This window comes from Camelina sativa, chromosome 16, assembly GCF_000633955.1.
Source record: "Camelina sativa cultivar DH55 chromosome 16, Cs, whole genome shotgun sequence".
In the NCBI taxonomy this organism is placed as follows: Eukaryota; Viridiplantae; Streptophyta; class Magnoliopsida; order Brassicales; family Brassicaceae; genus Camelina; species Camelina sativa.
The window spans coordinates 20,543,707-20,564,981 of record NC_025700.1 but is presented as its reverse complement, the minus strand read 5'-3'; the positions used below and the strand labels follow the sequence as shown (position 1 = coordinate 20,564,981).

Sequence of the window (21,275 nt, the reverse complement as noted above, 5' to 3'; positions counted from 1 at the left end):
GTGAACGATCATCATCATCAACAACACAATATAGTCTTCAACTGATTAAGAACAAAATCCAGATTTATTGTGTATGATGATCAGTTTACAATTTTGGATACCACTAATTTATATATATTGAAAGTGAAAAAAATGGAGATGAAAATTTTAATCTTAAGTGGTTTGAAGATGAAGTGGTTTAGGTGGATCCATGGTTCTTCTCTTCCACAAGTTAACTTCTTTCTTTGGTCTTAAGTTTAACCCTAACGGAGCTGAGAACGGGATTATTATGTCGTCTTCGTCGTCGTCATCATCATCGCCTCTCAAGTTAGCTCCTCTCGTGTCGTCGTCGGAATAGTAACCACGGTGATGATCAGCCGGCGAGTCTTCTCCAAGTTTCATCTCAGCCGCCCAATCAAATCCACCTAAACCTTCACGGCTGCTTGCGAATTTCTTCATCTGACCTAACGAAGGCACGGCCGCCGCCGCGGAAACCATCGTGACAGGATGTTCATCCGCGGCGGAGATGGCGGTGGGATGAGATTTTCTTGATGCGGTGTTCGCCGACGAGAAAGAGAAGAAACGTTTGATCTTCGAAACATGACCTTTATCATCTTCTTTGGTCAAAGACGACGACGTTTTAGAGACTTTAGGTATAAGCGACGCAGCGGCTTTCTTCTTTTTACCGGTTGGGCATTTATTAGACGACTTACCAAGCTTGATCTGACCGATGCAAGAGACTTTAGGTGAAGTGGGTTCGTCCCAAACGCTGTCGTTTTTGTTTCTTCTAACCCTAGCCGCGTTAGAAACCAAAGGAACCATAGGACCAGAGAAAAACATTTTGTTAGACGCCGCGCTACTGTGGTGGTTGTGGTGGAGATCTCTTCCTGGACTAAACGGTGGAACTCGATGTCCAAACGACATAGCTTTGGGAAGCATCTGCAAGAGCTTGTTCTTGCTTTTAGGTTTTGAAGTCAAAGTATGGTGTTTACTGTCCATTGATGATTACAAGAAAAGCAAAAAAAAAAAAAATCGTAGATGAGAACAGAGGATTGTGGGTTTTTGTTCTTTGGGGATCTATTATGATGTGAGAAGAAGGAAAAAGAGAGGAAATGAGTTTGAAAAGGTGAACGATGTGGCCTGGATTGGAGGAGAGTTTTTGGTCAATTGTGATATAAAAAGGAAGAAAGACCTTTGTGTTTTTATACGGCCGACTTATAAAATTTTAAATGCGTAAGGCATGTCCGATTGTTGCAAGTTTCCTCTTTTTGTTACTATACTATTACTACCTAAAGGCTTAAAGGTAAATAAATTTTATCTTTATGGTTGGATGACGATTAGTTAATTACTAATTTGACTTTAGTTTGGGTCTTAAAAGTCTAAAAATCAAAATAGTATATTACTCTTTTGAAATAGGGGTTTGATAGTTTGGACCTCCAACATGTAAAAACAAGAAAAATTCAACTATATTGGAAAGTAGAAGTTAGAACTTATCAAAGATGCATTGAACTAGTTGGAGCTAGTATTTTTACTAATTACAATCGCCCCACAAATTTGTAAAATAAACCGGTTGTTGAAACTTGAAAGATTAAAAATGACCAACGCATTCAGTAAACATTTTTTTCCATGAAAACAATAAACAAAATAATCATTAGGCTTAAATATTTACCAATGTGTGTGTTTTTGTTTCTTCTGCAAATAACTTAATAAGAGAAGTATATTAAAATCACATGTTGTGTCTTTATTGAATCACCGAACTTCCTGTTTAATTTAGTGATATCTTTGGATTTACTATTTCGTGCTTCATAGAAAAACTTTTAAAAATGGGAGAATATTAGATTATTTAGTCCACCCAAAACCAAGGCACGAACAAACTAGTAAACGATTTATTTAATTAGGCTGAAAAATGTGACAAAAACCGAAATAAACCAAAAATAATGCAAAATTGTCCACTAGTGAGGGGAGATTAAAGAAAATGATACTATTATTCAAACACGATGCTAATCCAACCTTAGTATTCTTTTTTTTTTCTTTTGAAGCTACCTAATTTGTCTCTTTGCAGTATTGCGTTGTCGTTATTACTTATTACTGCGATGGTTCGGAGAGATTCCCAAAGTTGGGAACCATTAAGTAGGAATCGTACCAAACCAAGCTACAGTAAATTTCACGATTAATAGTTTAATACTGATTACCGGTTTACACTTAAAACCTGTATTGCACACCGTTTCATTAATTCATCATCATGTGCTTCTCACGTGACTTCTTCTTCTCTCCATTTTTTTTTCTTTTAACTCAGGGGGAACATCTATTGCCCTAAATTTCGATTTCGATTTCGATTTCAGGTTTTCTGAATCGAGAGATCCTTTTCACAAGCGTGAATTCTTGTTTCAACGGGTGGGGATTAAATTATGATGGTTCAAGCATTGGATTTGCAGAGCTTTATTCTTCGGGCTCGAGTTCTTAAGCTTTACCGACAAGCATTGAAGATAGCTCACAGAGCTCCTGTTCATGTTAGAGGTTCGTATTTTCATTTCTTGTTCCCGAACACTATCTCGAGAATCATATAATACATCTGAAACTTTCAGACACGAGAAAATTGCGTTCACCGTCTAGATCTAGTTGATTACAAAATCTTGAAATTTAGGGGTTTAGTAGTTTTTTGAACAAAAAGTTCATGGATTTTAATAAGCTTTGTTGGTTGTTTCTTGTGTTCGAGTAATAAGTGTGTTTGTGATTGGATTTATACAGGGGAATTGAAACAGACGGTTAGGGAAGAGATGGGAAAGAACAGAGACTGCAACGACAAACAGAAGATTCGGTATCTGATTAGTGAAGGTTTAGAGAGAGTTAAAGGACTTGACGAGATGTTAGATATGCAAGGCCATTAAGCATTGGTTGGTGTAAAGATGATATGTTCTTTTTTTGTAAGCTTTTCTACTTTTAATTGAAGGTTGATGCAATGCTAGATTCTTTAAGTAGAAATTCTGGTCATCTTTGTGTTTAAGCTCATTTCTTGCATGTTTTCTTCATCTCTATAGATTGATATGTTTTTTCAGTGAGCAACATCCTATTCTCTTTTACCCTGAACTTTATGATCTCTATTCTTTTTGACGTTTTCTCAGAACGATACCACTTTTGTTGTAGTCATCTTCTGCTGCAACCCATCTATGAAGCTTCTTAGGTAACATGAAACCCTTTCTTGATGGGTTGCAAGGGAACATCACTAGAATAAAAGTGATCTCGTTAGGGAAAAAGAATTGGGATCTTAAAAGTGTGTCAGAGAGATTCAGGTGGAAGAGAGTTTGATGTTGCTCGTTGAAAATAACAACAACCTATAGAGATGAAAAATATACGCAAGAGAGAATTTAACCATAATAAAGCTGATCAGAATTTATACTTGAAGAGTTTAGCATTGCATCACCTTCAGTTAAGCACAAAGTAAGAGAATATTTGGTTTCTCATAATTGTTCATTTGTTTTAAAACTTGTTTGCTCGTTTGTGTCTTCAAAACCATGTTTGTGGATTTCGACATGGCAAAAAAAAAATATATATATATATATATACTGTATTTAAACTTAAAGTTGTATGTCAGCTTCTTCTTCATCTTCTCACATCCTTTCTGAATGCACGTGACAGATTCTGTATGCCATTTTCAAGTCATTGTGTTATTTGTTAAGACCGCCATCTTTCCAATTCACATCTTCGTGATGAGTCACAACTTTTGAGTTCATCATAGGAAGAGATAGAAAAAGGCTGTTTCGGTAGTATTAATGGAAGTTTAGTTCTACTTCTCTCTCTCTTCTTCCTCTGTGGAAGTGGAACACAAGCCAAAACACTCCAGACTCCAGAGGTTCAATAGACAATTCTATGCGCCCGAGCGATTATATTGGGCTATAAATGGGCCTATACAGCATTATGAATAAGCCCATTTTCTATGTCGTTGTAGAAGACGAAAATTTTCAATTTTGGTGGAGAGAGAGATGATGATGGCGGCGAAGCTTCAGAAATGGCGAAATCTGTCAGGTCGTCTAGATCTGATGGCTCGGAGCGCCGTGTTGACGAGACGTCTCCTGCACGAAGGTCCAGACACCGTTGAAGAGCTTCTCGATAGACATCTAGCGAAAAAAGAGAAAAAAGTTATCGACGACGATGAAGCTGCGTTGCTGAACAGGCAGCGTCTGACGAGCACGCGCCGGGAGGCGCTGAGTTTGTACAGAGACATATTACGAGCGACTCGGTTCTTCATGTGGATTGATTCCAGGGGAAATCTGTGGAGAGACGTGCTGAGAGAGAACGCGAGGAAGGAGTTTGAGGCGGCGCGATTTGAGACGGATCCGGAGGTTATCACAAAGCTGCTGATCAATGGAAGCGATGCGGTTTCGTCTGCTTTGGATAAGCTTGCGGAGAAGCAGAGAGAGATGATCGAGAAAAAACGCCGTGGTGATCAACCGTGACTTGACTTGATCATTGTGCAGGAACGTTACAAGAGCTAAATTGACTTGTTTGTAAGGCTCTTCTTCCTGATGCCTTTGGAACTATTGCTGTAAATGGGCTGCGAGAAGAAGAAGAAGCTAGGAGATTTTTGGTTCTTTGTCATTTTGAGTGTTGCACGAACTTAGATTTTCATTGAAATGTCATTGAAGAGTCTGTATACATACACACCTCTACAAGCTATAAACAAGGCTTTTGATTCTAAAATAACTTGTTGCAACATCATAACGATCAATACATTGGAATCTATAACCTCTTTTGTTTCGCCAGAGATCACCAGAGACGAGTAAGATCATCATAACGAAGATGAGTTCCCTTCTTTAGATCTCCACAATCATTGGCCTGCGGAAAGATTCCTAAACCAAGGTCGAGAGATTAGTTGGCCTGCGGAAAGCAAAGAGCAAGACTTAGATGTCTCAGTACAAGCGTATAACCAAATCTTTGTCAAAGAGAACAGAGTCCCAAGGTATGAGGTTAGTTAGAAACCAGAGAGAATTGGGTTACGTTTTCTCTTCCGCTTCTACGTAGCAAGCCTACTATCTCTGCAAGATCTGGAGGTGGTGGACATGAAAAATTAACAATTTCCCCGGTGCATGGATGCGTAAAGCTATCAAGGAAAAACAGAGTTGAAAAAGCAGTTATTAACTGGTTCTGCTCCTAAGTTTTAATCGAATATATAAGATTTGAGGCCTGAGTTATCTTACCCGAGAACTATAGCATGAAGGCACGGCCTATCCAGTCTGGAAATTAGCTCTATGATCTCTTCTTGATCACTGCGGGAGACTCTTTTCTGCAGAAGAGAAAGGGCCATGCTTTTTGTTCCACCATACACTTCGTCACCCAATAGAGGAACTCCCATATACTTAGCATGAGCACGTATCTACTTCAAATCAAGATGGTAGAAATAAGACTTTTCAGACATCACAAGTTCAATTGTTCAAAGCAGCTTGAAATAGATGACTCAGGGCAGTAACATAAACAAATAGGCCAACTAAAGCTCTTACAGACAACAAAGAAACAGTAAAAAGTAGTAGACTTTCAAAGATAGTAATGAATATTCCTTCTTGTAGACAGAGTTTCACACTGAACATTTGAGAATACCTGATGGGTACGGCCGGTTTCCAGTCTCCACTCAACCAATGCAGAGCCACCTCCAGCTAGTGTTTCAATTACCTTATACCTAGAAGAAAATTGTTTGAGAATATCAGTATCAGTTACACCGCTCTTGAGAGATTTTTTCTAATCATTCTGAAGAATAGATAGATGCAGTGTTTATAGTGCTTGGTGCACTAGTAAAAAACTGCTCTCATCACCTACTAGCAGCATGGCGGGCTCTTCCACCGCTTACTCCTCCAGGTATAGCAGCCATACGGATGCGATTACTCGAATCACGACCAATCGGTATCTCAATACGCCCCTGAGGTGGAGAAGGAACACCAGTAGTAAGACTCACATATACTCTTTCAATTGTGTGTAGCTTAAACTGTTCCGCTAGATGGGCATGAGAATGTTCATCCTGCCATTACACATTTCATTAAAGTCAGAAGAAGCAATCAAAGTAGTTATTCTCTAAAACAAGCCACCAAAAGAAGAAGAAGAAAGAAAAACACTAACCTTGGCTACAACGAGCAAACCAGTGGTGCCTTTATCCAACCTATGAACAATACCAGGACGAACTGAAGCAGCATATGAACTAGAAGAGGTCGTCATCTCTTCATCATCTGAAAAAGTTTCATCATCGGAATCATCTTCTTCTGGGTTTGAATAAACAACACAGGGAAGACTACAATGGTGAAGTACGCCATTAACAAGCGTGCCAGTAGGATTCCCAGGCGCAGGATGAACAACCTAAACATATGAAAGATACTTAAAAATCCTAATGACGGTTTCTCAAAGTCTATATAATCTTAGTATATTGAGAAGATGTGATTACCATGTGAGCTGGTTTGTTAACAACAAGAAGGTGTTTATCTTCATAAACTATATCTAATGGTATATCTTCAGCTTCAGCTTTTAAAGGTTGAAGCTCTGATATTGTACAATTGACCTCATCGCCAGCTTTAACATTATGCGAAACCTAGAAAAGAGATTGAACCTGGTTGAGAAAGATTAGGAAATTGAAAATAATTAAAGAAATTGAATCCAAAGTGAAAACCTTATCAATGACTCGGCCATTGACGGTAACGAGTCCCAATCGAATACTAGACTGTACACGAGCTCGGCTAACGCCAATGACACGAGAAGAGATCCACGAATCAATCCGAATCTTCCCTTGCACGGAGTCGACTGTCTCCTCGATTCTGAGACCGGCGTTGTTAACTCTGGGGATGATGCTCTCCGTGGGACTACAGGCGACCAAATTGGGGGTTCCAGAACTTGCTCTGACGAAATTGGAAACCCTAGGTAAAAAGGAGAAGAAGAGAGAGAGAGACGAAGAAGGATAACGAAGGGATTTGACTGAGGTTAACGAGAAACTCGGCAGCTGAGAGATTGAGAGCATCGTCGTCTCGTCAAACTTCAAAAAATAAAAATCCGGTTTTGGTATCTGAAACTAACTTGAAAGCCTCTACATGCACTAGAGGTTTTTGTACTCTTAAACTTTTGATATGCCGCCGTCAAAAAATTGAAGTTTCTAAATCTTGACGTTATTATAAATGGGCCTTAACAAGGCTTTATGTATCTATTATAAAAGAATTCAGTTAATTTTTAAATTGACCACTTGATTAGCTAGCTTTATGGCAGTTTTTCAGAAAAAAATAATAGTACCTTTTCTGTTCTACAAAGAGAATCATTAAGACATATTTTACACAAATTAACAAAATATTGAATTATATATATGCTCCTATTTAATAAGTAATTAATAGTTTAATTAGTTTTAAAATAAAGGTAAAACTAGGAATTTTAGGGTAAAAAAGTGCATTGAAAATATGAAATGGCACTCTTTGTGAAATAAGAAAAAATCTCTAAAATGATACTCTTTGTAAAACTGAGGGAATAATAATAATGGGCTCAATCATATTATTGTTTTACTCGGTAGTGAAAGTATATAAATAACTAAAAATTTTACATTAGTCAAAATAAAATAAGTGGCAAAGTGATTTGAATTTACCCAAAAATGGTCAAAGGAGGAGAGGCTTCGGCTCCACCTAACCTGTATTCACTAACATTTCTTAATAGGTCCGCCGCAGCTCATACATGTCTGGTGAGATTAGCATCGTTACAAATCTTATCATCGCCCCTACATATGTGCATACGTCTAAGACAAAAGAATGTAAAACATATGTGCATATATAACAGAGTGAGTTAAAAACATGCTTTGTATTTTTGTAAATTTAAGTTTGAGGTAAAAATGCATTAATTTATCTCATTCATTAATTTCCCAAAAATCATTTCATTTCAAATGGCTCCAAAAGGTCGTTTTCATTTAACACTCCATAACATGATAATATTTGAAGATGCATTATATATTAGATTTGTTTTCACGTCAACTAATATAACACATGACCCATCACAAACTTGTAAATGATTAAATTATGAAAAAGTTATGCATAAAGTGGAATATGGTAGATCTTTCTTTTAATAAGATGAATTACCGACAACCTCTTTCCATTACATTATTTTGTTATTGTGCCAGTGTATTCATTAAATAAACTAGAGATGCTAAAAAAATTTGCATGATATATGTAAATTATGATACTACATAATTCAATAGAAAAGAATATATATCTGGCCAACGTTATTGTCATTGAAGTAGCCAATCTTTACAAAAGAGAAAATAGAAACAACAATCAATTTTTCATGATCTTTTAAACTAATAATATTGGAATGTATAATTGTAAGTGCATACATGCTAATGTATATACTATATACTATATAGTTTCCTCTGACTGAAATCTATATATACTTTTTAAAATCAGAAAAAAGTGAAACAACAAAAGAAATATTTTGATGTTTGTGTTAATCTTTGGATAAAATATGTGATCTAGCTTAATAAAATTGCCGCATATGAGATCAATCCACATAAACTTTCCAGGCTACAGATTATACCCTGAATATAATCTCTTTGTAACAACATGAAAGTGAGCTTCCAAAAATTTCATAAAACATGCTTGACTCATTTTTTAAAAACAAATCACTAAACAAAACCATATTATGTAAATAACCAAAATTCCTTCTGGTAATGGCAAAAAAACTAAAATTTTGCTATATTTTTCAACGATCTTTAAACTATTATTACAAACTTTTTTAAAAAATAATTTATATTAAAACAAAAACAAATTTGGTAGCATCTGCGGAGGTCCTGAGGATGGTGGACAAACTTTTTTTTTTTCCTAATTATAAAAAGTAGGAATTGTGTCCATAAATTAAGAATGGTACTATAGAGTTTCAATTATAATGTACTTTGTAACGTGACAAACAATTATATATTTAAATCACAAATAAGGGTTTACGATCAAATACAAAACAAAACGAGTCATCTTAAACGAATTTTGTTTGTTTTTTTTTTTAATATTCACGCAGGTACTTATAATTCATTTTATGTAACATACCAAGAAAGAAAGCATAGGAATGCATTAATTTGCATCTCATTCGGGTTTATTTATCGTACGTGTTTACTTTATTTATATAGTAGAAGCAAATTAAAGCATCCGTCATTGTAGTTGAGTATATCATCTGAGCAGCTTGGGATCTGAATCTGTAGTTCCTTTCCTCATCATCGCCACAAATTCCTCGTAGTTTATCCTCCCATCCTATATATATATCAATCACAATCATCATCATCCATCATCGTTAGACCCGAAACGAAAAAGAATCAGAAGTAAATGTTTTCCTTACGTTGTCGGTATCAACATCATCGATAACTTCATCTATGGTCGCATCATCACCCATACCATATTGTGTCATGGAATGTTTAAGCTCATCCCTTGTGATAAATCTGATTTTACAAACAAACGGAATAACGTGTTAGTTGTGTTTATTTAGGTGAATTAGAAGGAGACGTGTATAAGAATTAAGAATACAAACCCGCTTCTGTCCTTGTCGAAGAATTTGAATGCTTCTATCAAATTCTCTTCTTTCTCCAATCTATGGCGATGCATTGTTGCTGTTATAAACTCAATGTAATCAATCGTCCCACTTTTGTCCACATCAGCCTATATATATGAACATAAACAATTTTAAAAAGTTTTGCATGGTTTGATAATTAAACAATTGGATATATTTATTTGTTTTTTTCTTACAGCTTCCATGAGTTGTTTGATTTCAGATTCCGTAAGCTTAGATCCAAGACGATGTAACCCGCTTCTTAGTTCATCAAAAGTGATGGTTCCACTACTATCTGTATCCATGTTCTTAAACATTTGCTTTAATCCCTTTATCTCTTCTTCTGATAAGTTTTCCGCTATCACCTAATAAAAAAAACATAAGAATTTCTAAATTTATGTTATTTTTAGAGCGTTCTTGAAATAATCTTGGAGATGGATACTCATATACTTTACCTTCAAGGCAAGTTTCTTGAGCTTGTTCATCGCGCGGAACTGCTTCATCCTAATAAGAACAGCGCTATCGATAGGTTTATCTGATATTTTGCTGTCTGTCATCCATGGATGCTCTGTTTTTTTTTTTTTCAATAAAACAAAAACCGCATCAAAAGATCGGTTAGTTAGGACTTGAGAGGTAAAATATGTTACAAATGTAGACGCATTGCAAACATACCAAGTGCTTCAGCTGCTGTAATCCTTTTTTTAGGATCTATTGTCAACATTTTTCTAATCAAATCTTTCGCGCTTTCCGATATAGTAGGCCAAGGAGAAGTCTCAAGATCCAGCTTCCCTTCCAAAACCGCCGCAAATATAGTCTTTTCGGTCTCTAAACAAACAACATTAAATAGTACCGATATTTTCAACAATTTCATGTCTCATATATCATTCTTTAAACTGACCAGTATGTTGCAATAAATTTTGGATTGAAATTTATTTTAGCATACCTCCCCAAAATGGAGGAACACCACTAAGAAGGATGTACAGCATGACACCGGCGCTCCATACATCGATCTCTTTCCCGTAGTTTCGATGTAGAACTTCAGGTGCAACGTAGTATGCACTCCCAACTATATCTCTATACACTTTGCCTACACGAAAATTGTCATATAGAACCAAAGTTTAGTCTAATATGTAAATTCAAGCAGATTCAATCCTAGCCCTTCGGTCTCAAAAGTCTTTGGTGTGAATTAATATATTTTTTGTTGTCATTTTTTAAAGTCTTGTGGAAAACATCTGTTGACTTGGGTTGACTCAAGTCGTTTTCGGAGTTGACTTGGTGTCACACTAGATTAACCCCACACGGAGATACAATGTCGTTATCTTTTTTCTTGATTCTACCACAAGTTTAAACATAATGGTTGATCTCCTAAACACACTCAATTACTCAATGTAAAAGCAAAGACAAATCTTTTAAACAAGAAACTCAATTTTGGTTCTAACGTTAGAAATGAAACTACAATTTGGTTCTAACGTTAGAAAAGAAACAGTAGTCGTAATTTAAGTAATCAAGAAGTCAAGAAGAGATGAATTTAACGTTACGTTTTACCTTCTTCGATGAAAACAGAGAGTCCAAAATCAGTTGCCTTGATCTGAGAATCTTGTTCGTTACTAACAAGCAAGAAGTTCTCAGGCTTTAGGTCTCTATGAGCAACGCCCATGAAATGACAAACATGAACAACGTTAACGATCTGTCTGAAGATATTAGCAGCTTCTTTCTCAGAGTAACTCCCTTTCTTGATGATACGATCAAAGAGCTCTCCTCCAGAACAGAGCTCCATGACGACATGAAGATTCTCTTTGTCTTCATACGCGCCTCGAAACTCGACGATGTTTGGCTGACCCGTGAGGTGTTGCAAGATCATGACCTCACGTCTCACATCTTCGATGTCTTTGCGACGTATGAGTTTACGTTTTGAGATGGATTTGCAAGCGTATTCTCTGCCGTTGGATTTGTCAGTGCATCGGTAGGTGATTCCGAATTGGCCACGTCCGAGTTCTTTGTGGAGGTCGTAGAGAGCTGAGAGATCGATCATTGGTCGGTTTAGGATTGGACCTATTTGAGAACCGGAGGAGGAGGAAGGATGATGAGAAGGAGGGGGAGCCGGTTTGGGTTTGGGCTGAGGAGTGGAGGTGAAGTTACTGGTTTGGCCTTGAGTAACGGTTGGTTTGGGGAGAGGTTGGTAGTGATGACGAGGGCTAGAATCGGAAGAAGAAGAGATTGGGATCTCATGGGTTTGAGATTTAGAGAAGCAAAATCCCATAATGTTATTTCTGAAAAAATGTTTTGTTCGAATGTTTTTGTTTCTCTGGTTTTTGGTCGCTTTATTTGGGTTTTTAAGCATGTGAGCAAAGTAGATCGGTCTTGTTCCGTGATTTTTATTAGACTTTTTTGGTTTTGTTTTTAGAAATAAAGGAGAGAATACACGAAACGAAAATTTAAAAGAGATGAAAATAATGTTTGCACTGATTTGGGTTTGTGGGGGTGCCTTGCTTTTGCGTTTAGAGAAGGTTAGGGTATCATTTTTCTTCATTGTGGCCCCTTGGAGAGGGTCTCTTTTAGGTTCCCTTGTCCTTTTGGTAATACAATACAGTAGTAGTAGTACATAATTTATCAAACCTCACGAATAATTAAGGTTGTTTTAAGATGATTATATATATAGATTACGGAGATTGCGTTGGAGAAAAGGACAAAATAAGTTTGGTTCAACAATCTCATTGATTCCCTTACCTCGGTGGTTTTCCTTGTCATCATGATTTCTTTCCACAACTTGTAAACATTTTAATACGACATCGTTTTGGGTAACCAAAGTATCAAAAAATAATACGACATCGTTTTGGGTAACCAAAGTATCAAAAAATAAGAAGGTATTGTCAACACGACATCGTTTCATCGATTTTTATTCACTTTGGAACATATTACAGAACCAAAAAATCACAAATATTGGAAGATAACAAAATATATATAGCTCTCTTTTTTTTTTTGTTTCTCTATATAAACATCAAACAAATACATCACAAAATTCACAGTTTTCACGTGGAAAAGAGTTCGATGGGAGATAGAGCTTCCATTACCTGATTTAACTGGTTGCGTCTCGACTGTAGAATTGGTCAAGTGTCTTAGCAGGGATACGATGAAGAAGCTCGCGAGGGAAGATACGGAGCAATGTCCAAGCTAAGTCCAGCGACTGGAAGATGTTTCGTGTGTCATAAGCTCCTTGCATCACAAACTTCCTCTCAAACTTATCCAAAAACTCTAGATAAAGCAGGTCCTCTGAAGAAAGTGCTTCTTCTCCAACAACAGCTTTCATCGCTTGAACATCTTTACCAATTGCATAATTAGCATACAGTTGGTTCGACACATCTGAATGGTCTTTGCGAGTCATGCCTTCTCCAATAGCGCTCTAACAGAACGAGGAATGATACGTTAATAAAGATCTAGAGAGAAAATGTGATCGCTATTAATCAAAATGGAGTTGGATTCTAACCTTCATTAAACGAGAAAGAGATGGAAGCACATTGATGGGTGGATATATCTGTTTGTTAGGGAAGAAACATAGATGAAATTTGATTCAGACCCCAATCAAAATATAAGCGAAATTGGTAAGATCAGGGTCTCGCGGGGATTATTACCTGTCTGTTGTGAAGTTGCCTATCGATATATATCTGACCTTCAGTAATGTAACCAGTAAGATCTGGAGTTGGATGCGTGATATCTGGTTTTTTTTTTTTTAAAACAACAAAGAGTATAAATATTGAAGTTTCCTAAGATACAAAACAAAAAATCTGGTGACTGTTTTTAGAGATAGAATTGTTTACCGTCATTGGGCATAGTGAGGATTGGGATTTGGGTGATGGAACCTTTTCTTCCTTCGATACGCCCAGCACGTTCATAAATAGTTGCAAGATCAGTGTACATATAACCAGGATATCCACGTCTTCCAGGAACTTCTTCTCGAGCAGCAGAAACCTACAATTTCTCAAGCCTATTATTATCAATTTGAAGAAAAAAAAATTATGGAATAATGAGACTACTCCAGTATGAAATTTTCATTTTACCTCACGAAGGGCATCAGCATAAGAACTCATATCGGTCAAGATCACGAGGACGTGTTTCCCACATTCATAAGCCAGATATTCAGCTGTTGTGAGGGCAATTCGAGGAGTGATGATTCTCTCAATGGTTGGGTCATTGGCCTGTTAAATTAATAGAAGGTCAGTTCCGTTTGAAGGTAAGAAATATTACACCAAAAAAACAGCATGATCTGATAATAATAAGCTTTAGAAGTTACAAGTAGTAAATATACCAGGTTCAGGAAAAGAGTAACTCTCTCCATTGATCCATTTTCTTCAAAATCTCGCTTGAAGAACTGAGCTGTCTCCATGTTCACACCCATAGCTGCAAACACAATTGCAAAATTGTCCTCTCCATGATCCTAGAAAACCACAAGAAGGGGGACAAATCATGGCTTTAATGAGCGACAAACAACGTTGAAGAAGAATGTCTACAAACAAGGATATTCAACTTTTTTTTATAAAGAAACAGAGTTTCCTTTAAAAGCAAAGAGCATCTCCAAATTGAAGGCCTTTAGATATACCACAAAGTAATCAACACACTTGTAGAAAAAAGTTTTTTAGCGAAATCTTCTGATTATATATATTTGTGGTGATACTGGTTACAAGGATTACCTCAAGTAGATCAACAGTTTTTTCCAAACGCTTGACAAGACCAGCCTGACGACAAATCTGAGCAGCAATTTCATTATGTGGAAGACCAGCAGCAGAGAAAAGAGGAATCTTCTGTCCACGAGCAATGGAATTCATGACATCAATGGTCGAAATCCCTGTCTGTATCATCTCTTCTGGATAGGTTCTTTCACTGGGGTTGATTGAACTTCCTATCAATATAACAGACAGACACATTTAAGAAAAAAAACCAAAACACATAGACAGGATATTATTGCTTCAGAGATCTCAATGGAGCAAAAATTTCCTCCTGAATAATTACCTGAGATATCAAGGTATGCCTCTGGCAAAATAGGAGGGCCATTATCAATTGGTTTACCAGAACCGTTAAATATGCGGCCAAGCATGTCCAATGATACAGGTGTTTTCAAAACCTGAAACACACAAAGTTAATAAACAGGAAGCAAACACAACAACCAATCGTTACAAAAGAACAGGCTGAGTAAGAAAGAATGAATGCTTTAGTGGAAACTGGAAAGTTACCTCTCCAGTGAATTGCACAGTGGTAAACTTGTTGTCAATTCCAGATGTCCCTTCAAAAACCTGAAACCCTTAGCTGAGTAAGTCAATGTGCAAAATGACTTATTCATTACAGATCCAGATTCACATAAATATAATTACTAGTTTGAAACAATAATGGACAAAAAAAATCGAAACCTGGACAACAGCTTTCTCGCCATCGACTTCCAAAACCTGACCACGTCTTGTTGATCCATCTCCTAAGCGAATATTAACAATCTCCTGGTACTTTGGACCCTGGCACAAGAAAGTGTTAGTCAGTAAATTTTCTCTCACAAAGTAAATCAGCATCGCTTGATGAAACAAAATTCAAAAGTTATGATCTTACTTTCACTTTGTCAAGAATGACCAATGGTCCTGCAACACCAGAAACAGTTCTGTACTCTGCAATTCAAAGATCCATGATCAGTCATATATATATACTAGAGAAAAATAGTTAACAACATCAACGACTTGAGAACATCGAAAACAAACGAGATTTGGATAAGTAAGTTCTGAATAAAACAAGATCAAACTGCAAACAAATCCATATATCGATGGGGGTGACTTACCCATGCCGATCTCCAAAGTCCCTTCTTCCACGTCGATATCATTCGTCCCCATTTTCACAGATCAAGCCGCTCCCTGGTTACAAAATCAATGGAAAATTTCGATCCAATTATCATACACAAACTCAGATTGACAAAAGTTCCGGTGAAAGTGAACAAGGTAAGAGACGCAATCGAATTGCGCAAGGATGATCTGAATCATCAGAAACATGTACCTGGAACGATCCGATTCGAGCCGAGAGAGAGAGAGAGAGTTATGGTTTATGAGTTTCTCTGTGACTACTACTAATCAAGTTCCTTCTCTGTGAACGTGGTTAGACCATATCTCAATATCTTAATTATTTTATGGGTCCCGGATCGTAATTTATGTTTTATATCTTTTTGTATAAAAAGTCTTTTATTTACATTTATAGACCAAACTCTGTAAATTGCAAAAACAGTCCATTATTATATTAGCTCACGTTTATGCCACGCCAGCAAAAATAAAATCAACGGTTGGAGATGAAATAGAGTTGTGTCTCGCTTAGCTTCTGAGCAATCGTAGCCGTTGCTTACACTCACCGTCTCTCTCTCTGGTTCCTTTTTTAATACTAATTAATCTCCGGCGATCACGGGAAGAGAGAAAGAGTGTGATCGAGGGAGTGACGATTCGAACAACGGGTTTGTTGTTCCTTGTCGTCGTCTTCATCATCGGAACGCGAGTAGAAGCGCAGCTAGTGCCGCCGGTGAGGCAAGATGGTTTCGTTTACCCACCGGGTCATCGTTTTGTTGACCCGAATACTATACTGATTGAGGCGTTTTATGACCCGGTTTGTCCGGATAGTAGAGACTCTTGGCCGCCTCTGAAGCAAGCTCTTCATCACTATGGATCTCGCGTTGCTCTTCTCCTCCATCTCCTTCCTTTACCGTCAGTTCTCTAGTTTCTCTTTTTTGCCTTCAATTTGTGTCTCTGAGCTTAAAATTGAGATTGTTCTGAGCTTAGTTATAATTTCAATTTTGTTCTCCATGCAATTTAAGTACCTTCCTTCCTGTATTGATTGATTCTAAGTTTCTAACTATCATAACGACAAATAGCTTATGAAAGGTTTGGGCTTTAAAATATGTTTCGCTCTCTGTTTTATAAATTGTTCATTTAAGATTTGTCAAAAAAAAAAACTGTTCTTGTAATGAATCTTGGCTTTTTTTTTTTTGGAATTTGCAGCTACCATGACAATGCATATGTAACCTCTCGGGCTTTACACATTGTGAATACTAAAAACGCCAATGCTACGTTCTGTTTGCTGGAAGGGTTCTTCAAGCATCAGGTTTGTTCAATGTTTGATAGTAAAAACTTGTTTTGCAGGTCTGGGAAACAAAAGAGTGATCTTAATCTTGTAGTCTTGAAGCTGAAACTTAGCTCTCTGTGAATCTCTCTTCTGCTGGTTATATTGTTTGAATCTAAGAATTGATTATGTGATGTTTGTATGGTTCACTGAAACTGTTTTTTTTTTTTTACAGACAATGTTCTACAATGCGCAAACACAGCTCCTGTCAAGACCTGAAGTTGTGGAGAAAATAGTCCACCTCGGAACAGGGACGTTGGGAAACTCATATCAATCGGTCCTCAAATCCGGCTTCAGCGACAAAAAATCTGATCGTGCAACCAGGGTTTCCTTCAAGGTAATTCTTTCAGCTTCCTTCTTTGACACCTTTCACTGGTTTAGGAACTAAAATTATTTATAGACAGAGACAAGGTGACTGGCTGCTTAGTCATCATCTTATATGTTGCCGTCCCTTTAATATCCCCCACACAAACAAAAAAATTGAATTGGCGTTAGGGCAGTAGAAGAATACGGAGTTCTAATGACCTGTGTTACCATGGCTACTCTCACTGTGTTACCTGAAAAATAATTTTAAGTTCATATTTAGCTTTTGTGGCGTTATGTATTGCAGTATAGTGCTTCCAGAGGGGTTTATGGGACACCAACCTTCTACGTAAACGGGTTCGTACTGTCTGATACTGCTTACCCCTCAAATTTCGGAGGATGGAAAAAGATCATTGATCCTCTGGTTCAACCACATGAGGCCGAGATATAAGATAACCCTCGTTTCCTTCCTTTGAAGATCTTAAGTGTTTTTTGCTTATCTGTACTGTAATGTATATGACTTGTCCAAATTTGTATATGTTGTTCATTGTATTTGTAATTAAGGAAAGTGATCTATATAAAAGCTGGCCAGCCCGGTTATATTAAACAGAAATTGTAATGACAAAGGTGAATTTTATCTAATATACTAAGCAAAAAGAGCTGTTTACAAATTTTGGACGTTTTTAACTTCAGTGATTTTTAAATCGTGAGAAACATAAATCTTCATAACATCATTAACACTATATTAATTTACATGTTAAAATAAAAACATTTTAATCACATGTAGAATTTATTGTAAAACTTTTTCGGATATTGCTAATTTTCAAATATCTTGTAGTACTTTTATTCCAAATTATCCATATCGTACAAGTGTGGCCTACTTTTGTTCTAATAGTAGTGAACCAAACGTATCCTCCATCTGTCTTGTGTAGTTGTGTCAACGTCGTGAGGAGGTGTGATCATGTGATAAAGCTTTGTTAAAAGATTAAGGATCATATGCTATTAGTCTTAAGTTAGATGGTTCAATTTTGGATTGTGCCACAAAAAATAAAAAGAAAAAAGGTTAAATGCTTCTCACGTTTGGATGGGTCAAGGCTTTCCAACAATATTTTATTTTGTAATAATGGATTGTCACATTCATAACAGTTACATATATTTTAGCTAAGTTCAAACATTCATTATTTTTCTTTTCTCTTAAGAAAACATAGATCTCAGTTTCTTCTTGATGTTTGACAGTTATTATTTTGCTCATAAAATTTCCTAAGAATTGTATATATAACTATATTAAATGATGGTATAGTAAGTATTTTTATTGTGCGTATAAAACTGAGAATATTTTTATAAGTTTGTCTAAACACTGTAGCATAGAGTGTAAGGGGGTGTTATTAGATTAATGCTTTTAATGGATTTGAATTAACATGTGACAATAGTGGATTTTAAAGTCCAATGTATTTGTGTGGATTTTATAATGTATATAACGTGGATTTGAAAGTCATTATTAATGTATTTTTTGTGATTATTATGGATTTTTTTTTAAGTTAAATATTAAATATATATATATATATATAATATATATATATGAGTTCAAAAAGGATCCAACTCTATCACAATGAGTTCACAAAAAAAACTTATTCCAATAACGCAATTATGTCTTCATCATACAACAGTTTTGTTTTTGATCATACACATCAAGAGACAAAAGAATCTTTAAGAAGCTTTCAAAGTGGCTATTACTGTGTATCCAATGCAAGATTGCGCCATGTTTCTGCATCTTCTTGCTGAGTTTTTTGATCTGAGACAATTGCAATGGGAAGGATTACATTAGTCAAGCAGCTGTACAGATCATAAAGCTCAAACTAATATTATCTTCCCCCAAAAATCTTATGATCGCTGCAATAACTCAAAAGTCTCAATTTGTTATAATCCTCCTGACCTGTTTACAACAAAACAAAAAGTTTCAGAACCAAAGGCATAGCTGCTGCTATTACTACTATGTAAGAAGATCCCCAATATTTGACAGTACCTGCGATATCCCACAATCCTAGTTATCACATTAGTCATTAGCGCTTAAGTTATCGAAAACAGTGGATACATAATCATGTTCCACAGAAAGTCGCAAGATTCAGTGAGATACAAGCTTCACAAAGTGGCATTATGAGATCTTAACATGGGGGTTTAATATCTTGGATCAGTAGTGTAAGCTAACAGTTTTAAGAAACGTCTATGTTTCAAAGACAATAGAGATATGTAGAATCAAATGGCTAAGTAAAGCAAAAGCAGAACAGCTAGCACTGGAGGCAATGGAAGATCTGAACCAATAATACCACAAAAATCTTTGATGAAGTTCTACACCAAAATTAAATTAAATCAACAACCACAGAGGTTTTTATAGGTCTTGGTGTGAACGATAAGTTCCATGAATTTGATAACGGAGAATCAAAAGTTAATCCTGATTCCTCACAAATAAACAGAATCCCTCGCCATTACACAGAAGAATACATGAAAGACGATTCCTTCTCACTGGATGAGTGAAAGAAACAAAGAGAAGATAGTGAAATCTGATCTAGAAAACTACAAAACCAAATCCAGAGATTTTCAATCAGAAACATGAGAAGTGAAGGAACAAAGGGAATCACCCTCTCAAATTCCAAATCAAACCCGAGTAGAGAATGAAAAAAAAAATTCCAAATCAAACACGAAGGCTGTAGAGAAAGGGAGAGAAAGAAAAAAAAAATCCCGGAGAAAAGGTGTGGTATTGTGTTTGTTCATATTTTAATACCAAAGTATGTTCAAATCCAAATTAACCTTTTAAAGTCCACAATCTAATAACACTTCCTAAGTGTACTCGTGTGCAAAAATAAACACAGACACGTTCTCCAAATATTATAATTAAACTACAATTTTGTCTTTTTAATATATTTAATAATACTACTAGTTAGTACCGAAAATCCAGAATTATTTTCTATTAATAACTTGTAGATTTGGTTCTCATCAAAACAATTAATTTTCTTTTGTTTTCTGAAAAAGCCATTTAGACTTTTTCCTTCGCATTTTGTGCAACTGGATAATCTTTTTGAAGACTTTATTACAAGAATTTGGAATTTACATACTCTCACAAAAGAAAAAAAGAAAAAAACATATGGCTCAAACATAACCGGAAAAATCTAACTAAACCGAATTTCTGAACCAGTCCTTATTATTTGTTACCGGTTCCGAGTAAATTATTCATTGTACTCGACCGGTTAAACTTGATTTAGCGTGGTTCGGTCTGGTTGGGTTTAAAATAAAATCGTGAACCGAAACCGATTAGGGTAGTGTGCAACGTGTGTGTGTGTGGAAGAGAAGTAGTGCGGCTGTGGTATATATCAGAGAGAGGCTTTGCATCAAATGGTTCTTCTTAGGGCGTATAAGGAGAAGAAACAAAGCCGTACAAAGAGGGCTCTTCCTTGGGCATAAACCACCATTTTTCGTTTTATCTGAAATCTTCGTCTCTCTCGTAAGATCTAACCGCAACAACTGCTTAAGGTAGAGCATCAAAAGCGATATCGATTGATTTATTCGAAGATAAATCCCGATTTTATTCTTTTTCCTTCTGGTTTCGCTCTGTATGTTTTGCTACAAGGATTCGACAAAATCCATAAACCCTAGGTTCTCGCTGATTTTCTTGTTTTCTCTTTTTTTTTTTTTGGGGTGGGATTCAGATGGATAGGTATCACAGAGTGGAGAAGCCGAAGGCGGATACGCCGATTGATGCGAACGAGATTCGAATCACTAGTCAAGGCAGGGCACGAAACTACATCACCTATGCGATGACTCTTCTTCAGGTATATTTGCATATTCGATGAATCTGAAATGTGTTAATCCAATTCATGTTTATGTAATTCTTTTATGTGTGCGTGTGTGTGACGTGTTGGGAGATTTGGTTTAGGGTTTATGAACGGTTTTTGTCAACTGGTGTGGAGAATGTTTTGAATCCAGAGATCAATATTTTTGAGGTTTAGTATAAGCTCTTTTGTAATCTAGGCGTTATATACTTTACAATTAATTTGGGATTATAAAATGATTAGATTCTTTTGCTTCATTTATGTTGACATGAGTTTTGCCTTGTGATTGAACAAATTTATGATGATTCAAGGATTCTTATTAGATAGATGCTGTAAACTTTTTTTTGAGTAATTAGTAATGTCATTTGTTGTGTGATTAAGGATGATTAAGTTTTCCCATTGTGGGATTATGATTCAGTTGAACAATTTTATATGGACTTTGTTTTCTTTTTATAGGAAAATGGTTCAAGTGAAGTTGTATTCAAGGCAATGGGAAGAGCTATC

At 36.2% G+C, this 21,275-nt stretch overlaps 7 protein-coding genes and 2 long non-coding RNA genes across 10 annotated transcripts; 4 read left to right on the top strand and 5 right to left on the bottom strand.

The window, feature by feature from the left end:
* On the bottom strand, positions 43 to 1,135 carry LOC104751500 (uncharacterized protein At1g76070-like). Its single transcript, XM_010473454.1, has one exon. It carries the CDS (start codon positions 976 to 978, stop codon positions 154 to 156), a length of 825 nt encoding a protein of 274 aa, XP_010471756.1. The 5' UTR covers positions 979 to 1,135; the 3' UTR covers positions 43 to 153.
* On the top strand, positions 2,247 to 3,538 carry LOC104751499. The gene is made up of 2 exons (XM_010473452.2): positions 2,247 to 2,496; positions 2,728 to 3,538. The coding sequence occupies exons 1-2, from the start codon at positions 2,388 to 2,390 to the stop codon at positions 2,865 to 2,867; spliced, it is 249 nt and encodes an 82-aa protein (XP_010471754.1). The 5' UTR covers positions 2,247 to 2,387; the 3' UTR covers positions 2,868 to 3,538.
* LOC104751497 lies at positions 3,908 to 4,724 on the top strand. Its single transcript, XM_010473450.2, has one exon. The coding sequence runs from the start codon at positions 3,960 to 3,962 to the stop codon at positions 4,431 to 4,433; it is 474 nt and encodes a 157-aa protein (XP_010471752.1). The 5' UTR covers positions 3,908 to 3,959; the 3' UTR covers positions 4,434 to 4,724.
* On the bottom strand, positions 4,585 to 7,035 carry LOC104751498 (RNA pseudouridine synthase 2, chloroplastic-like). 2 transcript variants are annotated; one of them, XM_019237504.1, is made up of 8 exons: positions 6,626 to 7,035; positions 6,404 to 6,547; positions 6,085 to 6,318; positions 5,784 to 5,986; positions 5,572 to 5,650; positions 5,175 to 5,350; positions 4,957 to 5,077; positions 4,585 to 4,854 (listed from the first exon to the last, which is right to left on the bottom strand). In XM_019237504.1, exons 1-8 carry the CDS (start codon positions 6,968 to 6,970, stop codon positions 4,846 to 4,848), a joined length of 1,311 nt encoding a protein of 436 aa, XP_019093049.1. In that variant the 5' UTR covers positions 6,971 to 7,035; the 3' UTR covers positions 4,585 to 4,845. The 2 variants fall into 2 exon arrangements, with proteins under 2 accessions (XP_019093049.1, XP_010471753.1); XM_010473451.2 differs by having other exon boundaries at positions 4,975 to 5,077.
* LOC104751495 (calcium-dependent protein kinase 29) lies at positions 8,929 to 12,043 on the bottom strand. The gene is made up of 8 exons (XM_010473449.2): positions 11,059 to 12,043; positions 10,457 to 10,600; positions 10,186 to 10,338; positions 9,969 to 10,081; positions 9,711 to 9,878; positions 9,496 to 9,623; positions 9,307 to 9,406; positions 8,929 to 9,221 (listed from the first exon to the last, which is right to left on the bottom strand). The coding sequence occupies exons 1-8, from the start codon at positions 12,041 to 12,043 to the stop codon at positions 9,141 to 9,143; spliced, it is 1,872 nt and encodes a 623-aa protein (XP_010471751.2). The 3' UTR covers positions 8,929 to 9,140.
* Positions 12,379 to 15,652, bottom strand: LOC104751494 (V-type proton ATPase subunit B1). Its single transcript, XM_010473448.2, has 13 exons — positions 15,538 to 15,652; positions 15,326 to 15,398; positions 15,103 to 15,158; positions 14,913 to 15,011; positions 14,739 to 14,798; positions 14,518 to 14,629; positions 14,199 to 14,407; positions 13,817 to 13,945; positions 13,569 to 13,706; positions 13,329 to 13,479; positions 13,143 to 13,225; positions 12,998 to 13,045; positions 12,379 to 12,913 (listed from the first exon to the last, which is right to left on the bottom strand). The coding sequence occupies exons 2-13, from the start codon at positions 15,375 to 15,377 to the stop codon at positions 12,590 to 12,592; spliced, it is 1,461 nt and encodes a 486-aa protein (XP_010471750.1). The 5' UTR covers positions 15,378 to 15,398; positions 15,538 to 15,652; the 3' UTR covers positions 12,379 to 12,589.
* Positions 15,414 to 17,589, top strand: LOC104753872. Its single transcript, XM_010476058.2, has 5 exons — positions 15,414 to 15,482; positions 15,850 to 16,229; positions 16,524 to 16,626; positions 16,820 to 16,981; positions 17,255 to 17,589. The coding sequence occupies exons 1-5, from the start codon at positions 15,414 to 15,416 to the stop codon at positions 17,396 to 17,398; spliced, it is 858 nt and encodes a 285-aa protein (XP_010474360.1). The 3' UTR covers positions 17,399 to 17,589.
* Positions 18,567 to 19,676, bottom strand: LOC109129602. The gene is made up of 2 exons (XR_002035891.1): positions 18,971 to 19,676; positions 18,567 to 18,880 (listed from the first exon to the last, which is right to left on the bottom strand). It is a non-coding gene; the product is annotated as an uncharacterized LOC109129602 (long non-coding RNA).
* Positions 20,317 to 21,275, top strand: LOC104751493. Its single transcript, XR_761800.2, has 3 exons — positions 20,317 to 20,472; positions 20,649 to 20,771; positions 21,228 to 21,275. It is a non-coding gene; the product is annotated as an uncharacterized LOC104751493 (long non-coding RNA).